Source organism: Choloepus didactylus, chromosome 27 (genome assembly GCF_015220235.1).
Source record: "Choloepus didactylus isolate mChoDid1 chromosome 27, mChoDid1.pri, whole genome shotgun sequence".
In the NCBI taxonomy this organism is placed as follows: Eukaryota; Metazoa; Chordata; class Mammalia; order Pilosa; family Megalonychidae; genus Choloepus; species Choloepus didactylus.
The window spans coordinates 17068283-17086253 of record NC_051333.1 but is presented as its reverse complement, the minus strand read 5'-3'; the positions used below and the strand labels follow the sequence as shown (position 1 = coordinate 17086253).

The 17971-nt window shown below is 38.8% G+C and overlaps 1 protein-coding gene and 1 pseudogene across 3 annotated transcripts in view; one reads left to right on the top strand and one right to left on the bottom strand.

Annotated features, from left to right (window-relative positions):
• LOC119521664 (zinc finger protein 30 homolog) overlaps window positions 1-17971 on the bottom strand; it is a 203595-nt gene that overhangs the window by 13275 nt on the left and 172349 nt on the right. Inside the window, exons 3-4 of one of the 3 annotated variants that reach the window (XM_037820192.1) lie at window positions 11676-11802; window positions 11342-11434 (exon numbers count right to left, since the gene is read on the bottom strand). In XM_037820192.1, the coding sequence (XP_037676120.1) occupies window positions 11342-11434; window positions 11676-11802 (220 nt within the window). Of the gene's footprint in view, window positions 1-11341; window positions 11435-11675; window positions 11803-17971 lie in introns of those variants that run through there. The other 2 variants (XM_037820193.1, XM_037820195.1) reach the window with 2 other exon arrangements.
• Window positions 2973-3876, top strand: LOC119521700 (annotated as a pseudogene).

The window sequence follows — 17971 nt, the reverse complement described above, 5'->3', positions numbered from 1 at the left end:
TAATGGTCTCTAGATTGAAAGCTCTTAAAGCAGTCACACCTATTTCTAAGTTGTAATGGTTATCTCTAAATCCTGAGATGCTGAACTCCTTTTGTTTGACCTCGTTGGTCTGTGGAACTTTGGGTGTCTGTGTGACACATGAGACTTGGAGCTATAGCTTGGCAGCTATGAATGTCAGTATTACCCCATATGGCAACTGTTGAAGGAGCTAAAAAAGAATTCAGACTTTAATTAGAGATATGAATGAAGAGGATCTGGTTGGGACTAAGGCAAATTAGGCCCAAGGTTAAGGGACAATACTGACTGAGTTTTAAAGCTATACCTTATGTGTGAGACCAAGGGAGGAGATGTTTATCTGGTGCAGGATCTATATTTTCTGTAGCACACTAGATAATCTAACTTGTAGGAGCAGTTTGTTTGAACACCATAGGTGCAGGAAGCAGTGAATGGGAAGTGAGATTTGGTAAGCTTGTACAGGCTGAGGTGAAATCCTGACACATCCCAAAGGAATATGGGCAGAGTATTTGTGTATTTGTGCCCCCCCCCCAAGGAGCTAGTGAGAAATGAGGAAGTGTTGGACTTCCCCATCTGGGCTATTGCTGAGTTTCCCCCAAACACTGAGGACTGCCAATTTGGTGGGCCAAGCCCTGGGTCTGGGGGCCTTCCCCTGTGAGGATAGTTGCTACAGGTGGGTGGGTGGGGGGAGGCTGAGCCCACCTGCAATTGTGTCTAGGAGTCCTCCCCAGAAAGCCTCTGTTGCTCAGATGTGGCTCCCTCTTTCTAAGCCCACTCAGCAGGTGAACTCACTGCCCTTCCCCTTACGTGGGACATGACTACCAGGGGTGTGAATCCCCATGGTAATACAGGAAATGACTCCTGGAAATGAGCCTGGACCCAGCACTGTGAGATTGAGAGGATCTTCTTGACCAAAAGGAAGAAGAAAGATGAAGCATGGTAGGGTTCCAGTGGCTGAGAGATTTCAAATGGGGTCGTGTGCCAGTTTGAATGTATTATGTCCCCCCAAACGCCATTATCTTTGATGCAATCTTGTGTGGGCAGACCTATCAGTGTTAGATTGTAATCCTTAAAGTGTTTCCAAGGAGAAGTGCCCCACCCAACTGTGGGTGATAACTCTGATGAGATAATTTCCATAGAGGTGTGGCCCCACCCATTCAGGGTGGGTCTGAATTAAATTACTAGAGCACTATATAAGATCAGACAGAAAGAGCAAACTGCTACAGCCAAGAGGGACACTCTGAAGAAAGCACAGGAGCTGAGATGAGAAACATTTTGAAGACGGTCATTGAAAGCAGACTCTTGCTCCAGAGAAGCTAAGAGAGGACAAATACCCCAAGTGCAACTAAGAGTGACATTCTTGAGGAACTGCAGCCTAGAAAGGAACATCCTGGGAGAAAGCCATTTTGAAACCAGAACTTTGGAGCAGACACCAGCCACATGCCTTCCCATCTAACAGAGGTTTTCAGGACACCACTGGCCATCCTCCAGTGAAGGTACCCAATTGCTGATGTGTTACCTTGGACACTCTATGGCCTTAAGACTGTAACTGTGTAACCAAATAAACTCCCTTTTATAAAAGCCAATCCATCTCTGGTGTTTTGCATTCCGGCAGCATTAGCAAACTAGAACAAGTCGAGAGGTCACTCTAGAGGGGATTCCTATGTGTTAGACATCACCTTTTAGTCTTTAGTGTGTTGGAATGGCTAGAGGGAAATACCCGAAGCTGTCAAATTGCAACCCAGTGACTTTCATTCTTGAAGACAATTGTATAACTATGTAGATCGCATAGTGTGACTACGTGACTGTGAAAACCTTGTGGCTCGCACTCCCTTTATCCAGTATATGGACAGATGAGTGGAAAAATGGGGACAAAAATTAGATGAAGAATAGAGTGGGGCTGAGGGGATGGAAAGATTTAGGTGTTTTTTTTTTTGCTTTTATTTTTATTTTGGAGTAAGGAAAAGGTTCAAAAATTGATTCTGGTGCTGTGAATAACTGATTGTACACTGGAAGTCTGTAGGGTGTGTGAATATATCTCAATTAAACTATATTTTAAAAAGTAAATGAATGGGGGAGAAGGGGAGTGGGATGTTTGGATGTTCTTTTTAATTTTTATTTTAGTTTTTGGAGTGATGAAAATGTTCCGTTTGTAGTGATGAAAGCACAACTGTATGACGATACTGTGAACTGACTGTACACTTGGAATGGTTGTATGTTATGTGATTATATCTCAATAAAATTGCATTTAAAAAAAGTTAATTAGGAAGGGGAGGCAGGGCCCCGGGCCATCAGGCCCACGTACACGCACTTCTGCGCCCGGCCGCCAGGTTGCTGACGCTGTCTAGTCTCCCGGCAACTCTCCCTCGAGAAGCTCCGTCTCCACTTCCTCCTCCCTCCCGGCTTGCCGGGCAACGAAGGCGCTGGCGGCGCCGGTGGTCGTCTCTGCCTCTCCGCCTCCTCCACCCCGGCTCGCTTTGACGGGGAGGGGGGAAGTAGTTTGTAGACACCCGCCCCTGCCTCAGAGAAAGATACCTTGAATCTCAAAATACTTTAAACTTTCCAGCTGTTATAAGTTTGGGTTGTCACAAAAGGACAACATTTACCCATTCTTACTGAAGATTTTTTAATAGAAAAGGCAGTATCACATCACCATGCCCAAGTTACTATATGAATTCTGATTTAAGATACTATGTTGAATGAATAAAGATTGAACTTTTTATAGATGCCTTTGTAATGTATGCTGTATAGTGCTACAGTTTGACACAAAGGATTTCACATGAGTTGAACAGGAGTGGAGTATTGGACAAAAATAGATCTTGTAATCTCTGCATCATGATTTTTGGCTCCCCAGTTATGGCACCATCTCAAAAAAAATTTTAGCACTTAATGGGTGAATATGATCAGATTTCTCCAAGTTCTCAGCCTGATAAGGAGAATCCCTTGTTGTCAATCTAATGAAGCATTCAAAGAAAACATGACTCTTTTCAAGATGAACTCGAAGACTGTATCAAAATGCAGAAAGCCAGAGGCTTAGAGCCAAAGACTTGTTTCAGAAAGATGAGAGAGGACTATTTAGAAACCTATGGGTATAAAGAAGTTGCCTCCAGACCCAGATATAGAATGCTTGAGCAAAGACTCCCATCTGAAACTGTCCAGACTTACCGATGATCATAAAACATTTCACAAACAGTGGAAAACCGGTTACCTCAGTGGCGACCAGCTCATGACAGCAGACAGAGATCAGACTCTCTGAGCTACTGTCAACTCCCCAGGGACTACTCAGTAAAACCAGCACCCCTGAATGTTAGGCAGCAAGAATATAATTGTGGCTCCTAAGGTGTAGAATCTGGAGTTTACGAGCACTTCTCTTTAAAAAACAGTATCAGTTCCCATCAAGCCAGTCATAAACAGACACATCAGAAGAGAAAGAGGCACCAGGAGGAAGACAGAAAAACCAGAGGAGCAGCCCAAGCATTAGAGGAAAAAAGTTATGAGGAAATGGATTTAGGTAAACACAAGAGCATCCAAAGAAGGAAAGTAGAGATGGAAACAGTGTCAGTACAGAAAAGCTTAAGAATCAAAAGGAGAAAACAAACCCAAAATGTAGTCTCCAAGAAAGAGGAATGTAAATGTAAAAGGAACAATGCCAAGAAAGGACAGACGAGATGTTTTGAGACCAGTCTCTCCTCGGATTTTGACGCTATTTATTTGGTTCTCCCAAAGTTGAACTTATAAAAGTAGTTGAGGGAGTTAATTTCATGAAGTTTATTTTCATATCAATTTTCTTATGTGACCAGGTATTTCAACCTCTAATGAAGGCCAAGTGACCAGAAAGTAGTCAGTCTATGTGCTCCCCAATGCGGAAATTACTCTTCCTAGTTTTCTAGAAGCATTATTACTACATTTATCTTCCATATAATGTAATTTCCCTTAATAAGAGTGCTCTTCTTTTATTCATCAAATTGCTATGATAGTGGAATTGTTTTCCCTTGGAAGGTCATTTATTATAAATTGGAAGATTAACAGGCTTTGCAGAATCCGATTCTTGATTGGATTTCTTTTAGTTTTGGGATGTTTTTGTTTGTTGGTTTTCTCTATGAGGCAATTTAGATTGCTTTCCTTTGTGAGATCTAACTTGCAGTATGTATTCTAGGTTGCAAAGTGGAAAATGAGATACATTATAGTATTAAATTTAGATTACATATAGTTTTAAAAGTTATCAAAGAGATGCAGCTGTAAGACAGAACAAAGACACAGAACACATAATAACATGCATGAACCCTGAGGACATTATGTTGAATGAAGTTAGCCAGAAACAAAAGGACAGATACTGTATGGTCTCACTAACACGAACAAACACTCATAAACAAACTTTGAGAATTAAAAGCTAACACAGGCTACCAGGAGATAGAAAGAGGGTAGAGATCAGGCATTTGATGCTGAAGGACTGCAGAATATTTAGCAGGATTGATTGTATAGATTCAGAAATAGATAGCATAATACTGTGTGATGGTAGCACAGTATTGTAAGTACACTGAACAAAGATGTCTGTGAGTAAATCTGAAAGAGATTGGATAGGAGAATGTATGACACCAGAGGTAAACATAGATGAGAAAGACTAGGACTGTATAACTTGGTAAAAACTGGAGTGACCAATGACTGTTACTAAATGTACAAATATAAAAATGTTTTTACATGTGGGAGAACAAATGAATATCAACCATGCAGAATGCTGAAAAAGGGATGGTATTGGGAAAAAAACATAATCAAAACAAACTGGGGTCTATGGTCAACAGTAACATTGTAATATGCTTCCATTAAATGTAAAAAAGGCAATATACCAAAGCTAAGTGTGTATGAGGGGGATATAGGGGAGGGATATGAGATTCTTGGTAGTGGTGTTGTTTTCTGTCCTTACTATTACATTGTATTGTATGATATATTATTTTTCTTTTTATCATCTTTTTTATTATTCACTAAAAAAAAAACACAACTTTTTTTTTGTAGTAATCAATATGTTCAAGTGCTGATTGTGGTGATAAATGTGCAACTTTATCATGTTACTGTGAACAACTGACTGTACACTGGATAAATGTATGGTATGTGAATATTACTCTATAAAATTGTAGGAAAAAATATAAATAGGAGTAAAAGTGCTGGAGAAAACATGGAGAGAGGGATATACCTATCTACTGTTGATGAGCAGGCAGAATAGTGTAGCCTTTCTGGAGGTCAGTGTGGTGGTTCCACAAAAAGCTAAGTATGTGGGGGCCATAAGGTCCTGCAACCTCATTATGGGGTATGTAATTGGAAGCACTGAGAGCAGAGACATGAATGGACATTTGCACATTGGTGTTTATGGAGGCACAATGGTGAACTGTGGTGTATGCATACAATGGAATATTGAGCAACTATGAGGAGTGAAGCTGTGAGACACGCAACGAGGTGAATGGATCCTGTACACAGCATTTTGAGTGAAGTACGCCAGAAACAAAGGCAAACGCTATAATGCCTCACCAATATGGACTAAGTACAATGTGTAAACTCAGAATTGAATTTTAGAACATAGTCTAAAAGGTGAACAATTATTGTAATGGTCCCTAGATTGTAAGCTCTTACAGCAGTCAAATCTATTCCTGAATAGTAATGGCTATCTCCAAACTCTGAAATGCTGATCCCTTGGTGTATAAACTGATTGGTCTCTGGAAAACTGGGTATCTCTGTGACACCTGAAACACAGAGCTAGAGCTCGGCAGATATGAATGTCAGTATTAGCACATACAGCAACTTAAAAAAAAAAAAAAAAAAAAAAAAAAGGCTGAAAAAGAGCCCAGACTTCAATTAGTGATATGGATGAAGCAGACCTGGTTAAGACCAGGGCAAACCAGGCCAAAGAGTAAAGGCTGAAACTGACTGTGTTTTAAAACTTCACTTTCCATGTCAGACCAATAGATCCTATTTGGTGCAGGATCTATATTTTCTGAACAGTATAACTCTACAGTCAGTTTGTTCCAACACCACAATTACATGGAACTTTGAATAGGAAGTGAGATATGGTAGGTTAGTATAGGTTAGAGTGACATAGTGACACATCCCAAGGTAATCTGGACAGAGAATAAAAACACATTTGTACGGCCCCCCTGAGGAGCTGGGGAAAATGTGGAAGTGTTGGATTTCCTCACCTGGACTGATGCTGATGTTGTCACAAACATTGAGGACTGGTGGTTTCATGTGCCGAGCCCTCTATCATGGGACTTGCACTTATGAAGCTCATTACTGCAAAGGAGAGGCTAAACTTGCATATAATTGTGCCGAAGAGTCTCCCCCGAGTCCCTCTTTGTTGCTTAGATGTGGCCCTCTCTCTCTCTCTCTAACTGAGCCACCTCAGCAGGTGAACTCACTGCCCTCCCCTCTACGTGGGACCCAACTCCCAGGGGTGTAAATCTCCCTGGCAATGCAGGATATGACTCCTGGGGATGAATCTGGACCCAGCATCGTGGGATTGAGAATATCTTCTTGACCAAAAGGGGGATGCAAAATGAAACAAAATGAAGTTTCAGTGGCTGAGAGATTTCAAATGGAGTCAAGAGGTCACTCTGGTGGACATTCTTATGCACTATATAGATAACACCTCATAGGTTTTAATGTATTGGAATAGCTAGAAGTAAATACCTGAAAATATCAAACTCCAACCCAGTAGTCTGGACTCCTGAAGATGACTGTATAGCAATGCAGCTTACAAGGGGTGACAGTGTGATTGTGAAAACCTTGTGGATCGCACTCCCTTTATCTAGTGTTATGAATGGATGAGTAGAAAAATGGGGACAAAAACTAAATGAAAAATAGGGTGGGGGATGGGGGAGATGATTTGAGTGTTCTTTTTTACTTCTATTTTTTATTCTTATTCTGATTCTTTCTGCTGTAAGGAAAATGTTCGAAAATAGATTGTGGTGATCAATGTGTAACTATATGATGGTACTGTGAACATTTGATTGTACACCATGGATGATTGTATGGTATGTGACTATATTTCAATAAAACTGAATTTAATTTAAAAAAAAGTTATCAAAGAGTCCTGATACAAAATCAGTTTATATTCTGGAAATGTTTATAATAAAGTTCTAATTTCTACAAAAAAAAAGATAATTAATGAAGCAAAAAGCTGGTTCTTTGAAAAAAATAATATTGATAATTCTCTAACAAGAATAACAAAGAAACAAAATAAAAAATAAACAACAAAATAAAAAAATTAAAAAAAAAACAGTAACGGGGATGTAACAGGGCTGTAACAACAGATCCTGTACTCATTAAAAAAAAAAAACACATAAATCTAACCTTATCAATAATTACATTAAATAGAAAAGGATTAAATACTCTAATCAAAAGGCAGAGATAGACTGGATTAAAAAATAGCATTCCATCCCATCCAGGATCATGTACTGTATTTTAATTGTCATCATCTCTTTAGTTGCTTGCTCTTTTTAATTTTTTCAATTGTGGGAACATATATACAATGTAAACTTTTTCATCTAAACCACTCCCAAGCATAACATTCATTGTATTACTCATATTTACAATGTTGCAGTACCATCAGCACCTTCCATTACCAAAACTTTTGATATCCTCAAACAGAAACCCTCCACATATTATGTATTAATTCCCTTTTCCCCCGACCCTGGCAATCTGTACTCTAATTTCTGTCTCTATGAGGGTGCATATTCTTTATTTTCTTTGTAGTTACTATGGGGCTTAAATTTACATCCTAAATCCATAACACTCTTGTTTGCTTAGATACGAGCTTCACTTCAATAACATACACAAACTATGTTTCTATACTTCTGTCTCCCAACTTTATGTAGTTCTTGTCACAAATGCATATTTATACATTATGAATCCCAAACTACTTATTTATCTTTACATTTTATGCATTTGACTTTTAGATCCTACAGGAAGAAAAAGTCAAGTTACAAACCAAAAGTATAAGAGTACAGGCATTTATATTTACCTATGTCATTACCCTTACCTGAAGATCCCATTCTTCATGCAGCCTCCATCTGTTATCTCGTATCTTCTTTCAATGTGAAGAACTCCCTTTAACATTTCTTGTAGAGCTGGTCTAATGGTGATGGACTCCCTCAGCTTTTGTTTATCTGGGAATATCTTAATTTCTTCCTCATTTTTGAAAGACAGTTTTGCTTGATATAGAGCTATTGGTTGGCCTTTTTTTTTTAACCTCCAGCCTTTTAAATATATCATCCCACTATCTTCTTACTTCCATTGCTTATGATGAGAAATGGGCATTATTAAAATCTTATTATGGCTCCCTCAGACATGATGCATTGCTTCTGTCTTGTGGCTTTCAGAATTCTCTCTTTATCTTTGGCAGTCAACAGTTTAATTATAATTTGATTTGGTGTGGGTCAATGTGGATTTATACTATTTGGAGTTCATTGACCATCTTGGATGTATATATTCATGAATATTGTTAAATTTGGGAAGTTTTAGTCATTATTTCTTTGAATAGTCTCTCCTCCTTTCTTCTCCTTCTGGGACTCCAAATATATATATATTGGTATGCTTGGTGGTGTCCCACGGGTTCCTCAGGCTCTGTTCACTTTTTTTTTTTCTGTTCCTTAGATTATAAATGATTTCGATCGTCTTATCTTCAACTTTACTGATTCATTGTTCTGTCAGCTCCAATCTGCTGTTAAACCCCTCTAAGGAATTTTTAATTTATTTTACAGTGGTCCTCAGCTCTGTTTGGTTCCTTTTCATAATTTATATCTATTAATATTTGTTGTGTTCATATATTGTTTTCCTAATTTATTTAGTTCTTTCTCCATGTTTTCCTCTAGTTCTTTGAGCATATTTAGGACAACTTTTTATAAGTCTTTCATATATCCCAGGTATGGTCCTCCTCACTGATGGTTTCTAATGCTTAGTCTTCTCCTTTGCCTGGGTCATTGCTTCCTTTATCTTTGTATGTATATTGGTATTTTAATGTGTTGTCGTTGGAATCTAGACCCTGAGTTGTCTGTACCTTAAGCTTGTATCCAGCTAGTATTATGACAGAGCTTTCCTTGAGTGCCAGGAGTCAGGATAAAAAAAGGAAAAGGAAGGATAAAAAGAAAACACCTTTCCTGGTCTTTGCAAATTGACCTGTGCAAGTGCTCTCCTTTCTCCTTCATAGCTTATCCATACAATGAGTCTAAAGCATAGCCTGAGACTTAAATATAGGGTCCATCCTAATAATTTTGCACATGCATCTTACATTGCTTATGTGCATGTGGCCCTAGGAATTCCCCCATATATGGATATGAATGTCCTCTCTTCTCTGGGAAACAGTTTCCTCATGGTCACAGGCACTGCACTGTACGTCCCACAGCCAGCAATCCCATGCCTGATGCAGTCACTAGATTCCTCTCCCAGTGTTCTGTAGGAGATCTCCAAGAGCTACCTTCTACATGCAGGGTAGGTTCCTGGACAGTGAGTGTGTGAGCAGTGTTCTGGTTCAGTCCCTCAGGCTGCCACCAGTCAACTAGCACAGATACATGCTCCCAATATGTACACAAGGATTACCCTGTTCCCTCCAGAACTGGGATCAGGAATCTACTCTGGGAGAACAGTCCAGCTCTGTGCCTGGCTGGTGTGAAGATTGGGAAGGGGCCAGCCAGGGCACCATGAGATCCCATCACTTTTAAGTTGCCTTTTTTTCTGATTTGGTTAATGCAAACCTTTAACCATTTTCTGGAGCTTTGAAAAAGATGATTCTGCTAGCTGTTGTTTGTTGCTTAAATCTTCTGTGGGGGGACAGAGCCCTGTAGAGGATTACTCCCCATCTTGATGACTGAACCTTACAACTGATTTTTGTATATTTGTATTGTATCCTGTAACCTTGCTGAACTTGTTTTATTAGTTCGAATAGGTTTTTTCGTGTGTGTGGATTCCTTAGGCTTTTCTATATACAAAATGATTTCCTCTGCATCTTCCATCTCTTTTTGTAGTTCTCAAAGGGAATGCTTTCCTGCCACAAGCTTTTCCATCCTACCCAAAAGCATAAGTGCCTCCATCTTTCTCTCACACTCCACATTTTCCCTTATTAGCACTTTTTTGCTCTATCTTTGAAATATATATCCCAAATCCAACACTTATCAAATCCACTGTTGCCATTACAGTCAATAAGTCACTATCAGCTCCCAATTGGACTACTGCAAAAGCCTCTTACTTGGTCCTCTACTTCCACCTTTACCCCATGTATCTTTTTTATAAAGCAGTTAAGAGTAATTCTTTTAAAATATAATTCCTATCATGCCAATCCTCTGCTTAAAATTCCATTCTGACTTTCCACTTTACTCAGAATAAAATTCTTACCAAGGACTTACATGGTCCCACATATCTGACCCCCTCCAATTCTACCTCTCTGATCGCTATCCCAGCCCTGTTACGCACCTTGGGATTCCTCACACATGATAAACATATTCATTCCTCAGGGCCTTTGCACTTAATGTTTCCTCTCCCTGCAATTCTTTACCACTAGATAGCCTCATGGATTTCTGTCTCACAAATATGCATTGAACAAATGCATGAATGCATTTGTATGGTTCTCTAATCTTACCTTGACCACGATCTCTTCCTTCCCAGTGTAGGTATAAACCATTTATAACCAGCACTCTCTACCTTAGGTGATTGCATTCATTCCCACCTCTCCAACTATCACATCTATATGGATGAAATGCATTTCCCAGCTTTAGTCCTTTCTTCTGAGTGCCCTATCTGAACAGCTCTTATGGTAAATTCTACCTTGTAGAATTTATTTATGGACATGTTCTGGTTCATCTTTTAGACTGTGAATTCTTAATAGCTTATATATTTTGTAATCTCTCTAAAATCTAGCACAGTATATTAAAAATTTGAAAATCAACAAGTGTTTAAAAGAAAGAGTGAATAAATGAATAAACTTGAACCAAAGAGAAAAAATTTAGGCTACTCAAGACTCATATTACATTTTTTAAAAGGAGAGTGACACAAAAGACTGAAGAGGGAAGAAGATGTGAAACTGTGAATGAGTAAGATCCAAAATATAGAAGGTTGTCATGAAGAGGAAGAAAGAGAGCACTTACTCTGAAATGGAAGGGAAGAATGAGAGGCAGAAAGCAAGGACAGTGGTAGGTGGGAGGTAGAGTGAGATGCTTTGAAAGTTCATGTTTCACAGGTCTTGGGCCTTTGAGAAGAGCTTCCTGAGACCATCTCAAAGGTGCTGAATCCTGTATGTTCAGCTTGATCATTTCCTACAATGTGCCCTTACCAGTTATCCTTCACTCACCTGGACCTTTTGTCAGTGCTCTGTCAATCAGCCAGGGCTCTTTCCCTTGCTCCAAAAAGGAGATCATATCTGGCTTAGAAATGGAAAATCCTGCTTAGAAGAGAAATGAGACATTTATGTTGAGTTTCCCAGAATTTAAATCTAGAAGGTCTAGAATAGTGTAGGGAAGATGGAGCTTCTGTCTTAGCCCAAAGAAGTTCCCCATTTCCAGATCTACAAAGCTTAAGCAATTCTTCTGAGATTAAACTGTCTTCTTCAAAGAACCTGAGAAATTCATAAAGAAAGAAGGCAATGTTCAAGAGGCAGTCTCTGAAATAATAATAATAATACTTACCTGCTATAACCAGGTTGCTGTAGTTCTCTATCATAACATCTCTGTATAAATTCTTCTGACCAGAGTCCAAGCATTCCCACTCCTCCTGAGAGAAGTCTATGGACACATCCCTGAACATTACAGACCCCTGTAAAAATAAACATATGTAAAATATATAGAATACTAAGATGGAAAGAGAAAAAAAGATAAAAATACAAGGGGTTGAAGAGGACTTTTCAGGAGGGTAAATATACCAGAAGGAATAGGCTGGGGGTGGATACTTATAGCATGGGTAAAGGATAGTAAGCAGCATGGCTAAACAATGGGTTTTAATACCCTCAGATGTAGTCTCCTGTAGAGAAAACCTACTGGATATGAAAGAATATTTCCAATTTCCAACCAGATTTGAGAATGTACAAGTTCAGTGAAGACAAGCTTCCCAATTAAATGAATAACATACACAATCATTTAGTGTACTGCCCAGTATATGGTAAATTTTCAATATTATGAGCGCCACATGGCCTTGCTTTCTTCCATTAAGACCTAAAAGGGGAATAATTTATGAACTTTCAATAACATTCTTATAAAATGTAAGAATAAAATTACATGACAAGGATAAAGAGAAAATCCTAAAGTGTCCTGAAGAAAAAAAAATCAGCTTGCAGTGTGTTAAATGGTGGACCCCTAAAAGATGTATCTATGTCCTAATCCCTGGAAACCATGAATGCTACCTTATTTGGAAAAAGGATCTTTGGATATGTAAATAAGTTAAGTATCTTGAGATGAGGAGGTCATCCTGGATTACCTAAGTGAGCCCTAAATCCAGTGACAAGTAACTTATAAGAGGAAGACTTAAGATGGACAGAAGAGGAGAAGACAGAGGAGACAATGTGACCAAGGAAGCAGAAATTGGAGTCATGAGGGCACAAGTCAAGGAATGTCAATGGCCAGTAGAAGCTAGAAGAGGCAAAGAATGGATTCTCCTCTAGAGAGAAGGAGTGAGGTCCAGCCAACATCTTGATTTCAGTCTGCCCTCTGGAGTTACGGAATAAATTTCTATTCTTTTAAACCACCAAGCTTGTGGTAATTTTTTATGGCAGTCACAGTAAATTAATACCAGGTCAAATTAAGATTTACAAAGGCATTGACTTCTCAATAATACCACCTGAATAAATAAGATAACTGAGAAATTCATTAATATTATGAGTGGGTTGAATTTTGGTCTAGAAACCAGCCAAAATTCATTCAAATGTGAGGACTGTGAAAGACATTTCTACCCAAGAATATTCAAAACATGACCATACAAAAATTTGTCATGTTCATAACAGCATTATTCTCAATAACCAAAAAAATGGAAGCAAATGTGGTATTTCCATACAGTGGGACATTATTAGGCAATGCAAGGGAATGAAGTACTAACACATATTACAACATGGATAAACCTTGAAAACATGCTAAGTGAAAGAAGCCAAACACAAAATCCCATATATTATATGGTCCATTTATAGTAAATGTCTAGAATATGCAAATTCATAGTGATAGAAAGTAGATAAGTGGTGGCTAGGAACTCTGGGGAGGCTTGAATGGGGAGTGATGGCTAGTAGGTTTGTGGTTTCTTTTTAGGGTGATGAAAGTGTTTGAAAATTAAATAGTGGTGATGGTTGTACAACTGTGAATTTACTAAAAACCACTGAATCATATATCTTAAAAGGATGTATTTTATGGTATATGAATTATATCTCAATAAAGCTGTTGTTAAAAGAAGACATTTCTAAGAAGCATAGAACCCCTCAAATTACCTGCTATGTACTCTGTCTTAGAATGTTACTGGAGGCTATATTCCACCAAGATGGAAGAAGAAACCAATGAAGAAATACCCAGGGATCCAGAAAAATGAAGAGTGAACACAAGAAAGCAGTGAAAGAAGGTTCCAGTATTACTGTAAAAGGGATCTCAAAGAATAAAAGCTGTATACTAACAGAAGAGAGTAAAAAGGCAAGATTGGAAAAGGTAGGGACTTCCAGTTCTGGATGTGAAAGAGTAGACCATAGCTTAAACCTCCCATGGAAAAGACTTATAAAATTCTAAACAATATATATGAAACTGAGGCAGTCCCTGAGGCAGAAGTTGGCGTTCAGGCTGACAAAGTTGGGAGGAAAACAACATCTTGGAGGAGAGAGAATGGCAGAGAAATAGTCCAGTAATCTGCATACATATTATCCTCAAATCACTGGCTAATTCCCATGTTTTGTAAACTCAGGATACTCCAAAAATTCCAACAGAAAAGTAGTTGGCACAGCAGGTATTTCAGCAGCATGTCATGAAAAGGTTAGAATTCAAACACTGATAATGTGAAGAAGTCTGCTAAATACCCCTTGGGCATTCATCTGAGAATAAGGGCCATAACCCTAGGAGTAAGGGCAAAATGGAAAAGACTAACCCTAACAAGTCTTGACAGCATCACTGGTGAACTATCAGCACTCTTTTCCATAAGAATACTTAACCTTCTTTGTAGGATGGTAACATAGTCTAGAGCTTCCAAAACTTTTTATTTACAATGCCCAATAAGAAATCAAAATCTTTTTAACCAAAGATGGGTTAAAAATAGGAAAATTACCACAATCTAAGAGAAAACTAGACAATTAGATCTATAAATGATTTATATATAACACTAATATTTTTTTTCATTGTTATTGAGATTGTTCAGATACCATACAATTATCCAAAGATCCAAAGTGTACAATCACTTGCCCCTGGGTACCCTCATACAGCTGTGCATCCATCACACTTAATTTTTGTTAAATTTTTAGAAACTTTTCATTACTCCAGACAAGAAATAAAGTGAAAGATGAAAAAAGAAAAAAAGAAAAGGAAACTCTAATCCTCCCCTATCCCTAACCAACCCCCCTCAATTGTTGACTACTAGTATTGATATAGTACGTTTGTTACTGTTTATGAAAAAATGTTGAAATACTACTAACTGTAGTATATAGTTTGTAATAGGTATATAGTTCTTCCCTATATGCCCCTCTATTATTAACTTCTAATTGTATTGTCATACATTTGTTCTGGTTCATGAAGTGATTTCTAGTATTTGTACAGTTGATCATGGACATTGCCCACCATAGGATTCAGTATTATACATTCCCATCTTTTGACCTCCAACTTTCCTTCTGGTGACATATATGACTCTGAGCTTCCCCTTTCCACCTCATTCACACACCATTCGGCGCTGTTATTCTCACATCTTGCTACCAACACCCCTGTTCATTTCCAAACATTTAAGTTCATCCTAATTGAACATTCTGCTCATATTAAGCAACCACTCCCCATTCTTAAGCCTCGTCCTATATCTTGGTACCTTATATTTCATGTCTATGGGTTTACATATTGTAATTAGTTCCTATCAGTGAGACCCTGCAATAATTGTCCTAATGTGTCTGGCTTATTTCACTCAGTATATTGCCCTCGAGGCTTTGTCATCAACCCATTTTTTTTAATATGGTTTTGTTCACTCACCATACATTCCATCCCAAGTAAATAATCGATGGTTTTCTGCATGGTCATACATTTATGTGTTCACCACCTTCACCACTATCTATATAAGAGCATCTACATTTCTTCCACAAGGCAGGAGGGAAAGTCAAAGAAGGTAGAGAGGAAAAAGAAAGAGGAAAAAGAAATGACAGCTAGGAAGCAGCAAAAGGAAAAATAACCTTAAATCAAAGTAGAATAAAGAATCAGACAATACCACCAATGTCAAGTGTCTAACATGCCTCCCCTATCCCCCCCTCTTATCTGCATTCACCTTGGTATATCACCTTTGTTACATTAAAGGAAGCATAATACAATGCTTCTATTAGCTACAGTCTCTAGTTTATGCTGATTGCATCCCTCCCCCAATGCCTCCCCATTTTTAACACCTTGCAAGGTTGACATTTGCTTGTTCTCCCTCGTAAAAAAACATATTTGCACATTTTATTACAATTGTTGAATACTCTAGATTTCACCAAGTTACACAGTCCCAGTCTTTATCTTTCCTCCTTTCTTGTGGTGTTTCACATGCTCCCCATCTTCCTCTCTCAACTGTATTCATAGTTACCTTTGTTCAGTGTACTTACATTGTTGTGCTACCATCTCCCAAAATTGTGTTCCAAACCACACACTCCTGTCTTCTATCACCCTGTAGTGCTCCCTTTAGTATTTCCTGTAGGGCAGGTGTCTTGTTCACAAAGTCTCTCATTGTCTGTTTGTCAGAAAATATTTTGAGCTCTCCCTCATATTTGAAGGACAGCTTTGCTGGATACAGGATTCTTGGTTAGTGGTTTTTCTCTTTCAGTATCTTAAATATATCACACCACTTCCTTCTTGCCTCCATGGTTTCTGCTGAGAGATCCGCACAAAGTCTTATTAAGCTTCCTTTGTATGTAATGGATCGCTTTTCTCTTGCTGCTTTCAGGATTCTCTGTCTTTGACATTTGATAATCTGATTATTAAGTGTCTTGGCGTAGGCCTATTCAGATCTCTTTTGTTTGGAGTACGCTGCGCTTCTTGGATCTGTAATTTTATGTCTTTCATAAGAGATGGGAAATTTTCATTAATTATTTCCTCTATTATTGCTTCTGCCCCCTTTCCCTTCTCTTCTTCTGGGACACCAATGATACATACATTATTGTACTTTGTTTCATCCTTGAGTTCCTGGAGACGATGCTCATATTTTTTCATTCTTTTCTCCATCTGCTCCTTTGCATGTAAGCTTTCAGGTGTTTTGTTCTCCAGTTCCTGAGTGTTTTCTTCTGCCTCTTGAGATCTGCTGTTGTATGTTTCCATTGTGTCTTTCATCTCTTGTGTTGTGCCTTTCATTTCCATAGATTCTACTAGTTGTTTTTTTGAACTTTTGATTTCTGCCATATACATGCCCAGTGCTTCCTTTACAGCCTCTATCTCTTTTGCAATATCTTCTCTAAACTTTTTGAATTGATTTAGCATTAGTTGTTTAAATTCCTGTATCTCAGTTGGAGTGTACATTTGTTCCTTTGACTGGGCCATAACCTTGTTTTTCTTAGTGTAGGTTGTAATTTTCTGTTGTCTCAGCATGGTTTCCTTGGTTATCCGAATCAGGTTTTCCCAGACTAGAACAAGCTCAGGTCCCAGAGGAAAGAAATATTCAGTATCTGGTTTCCCTGCGGGTGTGTCTTAGAAAATTGCTCCACCCTGTGATGCCTTGGGTCACTGCGCTTTTCTGCCCAGCAGGTGATGCCTGTTAGCCTATAATTCTTGCCTGATGTGAGGAGGTATGGCCATGTTTCCCCAGGCTCTGGGGTCTGGTTCTGAATGGAAAGGGCCCCACCCCTTTCCTCCTAAAGAAGACAGACCCCCTAGGTGGAGGTCATTAGCATTTCAATGGTCTTGCTCTCTGCTTGTGCTGTCTCCACCCTTCCCGGAGTCACAGTCCTGGAAACTGAAAATGACTGGGGCTTTCTCCACTGAGCTGACAAAGAAACAGATAGTCCCCTTCAGACCGAGTCCAAGGTGACCCTCTGGCTCTCCCAGGTCAGTTGTCACCCAAAGCCTCTGTCTGTTTTTTTGGGGATTCATACCTGTAGTGAGCAGATCACACTCGCTACTTAAAACCCCAGTTGGAGCTCAGCTGAGCTATATTTGCTTGCTGGGAGAGAGCTTCTCTCTGGCACCACGAGGCTTTGCAGCTCGGGCTATGGGGGAGGGGGTCTCCCGACCTGGTTCCGCAGGTTTTACTTACAGATTTTATGCTGTGTTCTCGGGCATTCCTCCCAATTCAGGTTGGTGTATGATGAGTGGATGGTCTCGTTTGTCCCCCCGCAGTTATTCTGGATTATTTACTAGTTGTTTCTGGTTTTTTGTAGTTGTTCCAGGGGGACTACTTAGCTTCCACTCCTCTCTATGCCGCCATCTTGCCCGAGTCCCTATAACACTAATATTTGAGTTAGGAATTTAAAAGAATTTTGATTAATAAATTCAAGAAAAGGTAGACAAAAATAAAGGATTGGATTATAAAACAACACAATCAGATGGATGTTCTAAAATGGGAAAATACCTGAGACACCAGCACCACTCACAAACACAGAACATTCAAGGTTACAAAGTTACAAAGTAACAGTAGATTCTTGGTTAAGACCTGGTCTTGGTTGTATTCCTAAGTTATTAAACCCACAATCACTGATCATTTGGCTGAGTACCATTTTTGTTTTACTGTGGTAATATGTGCATACATACGTTTAATATAAAATTTCCAATTTGAACTATTTTTAAGTGTACAATTCAGTAGCATTAATTAC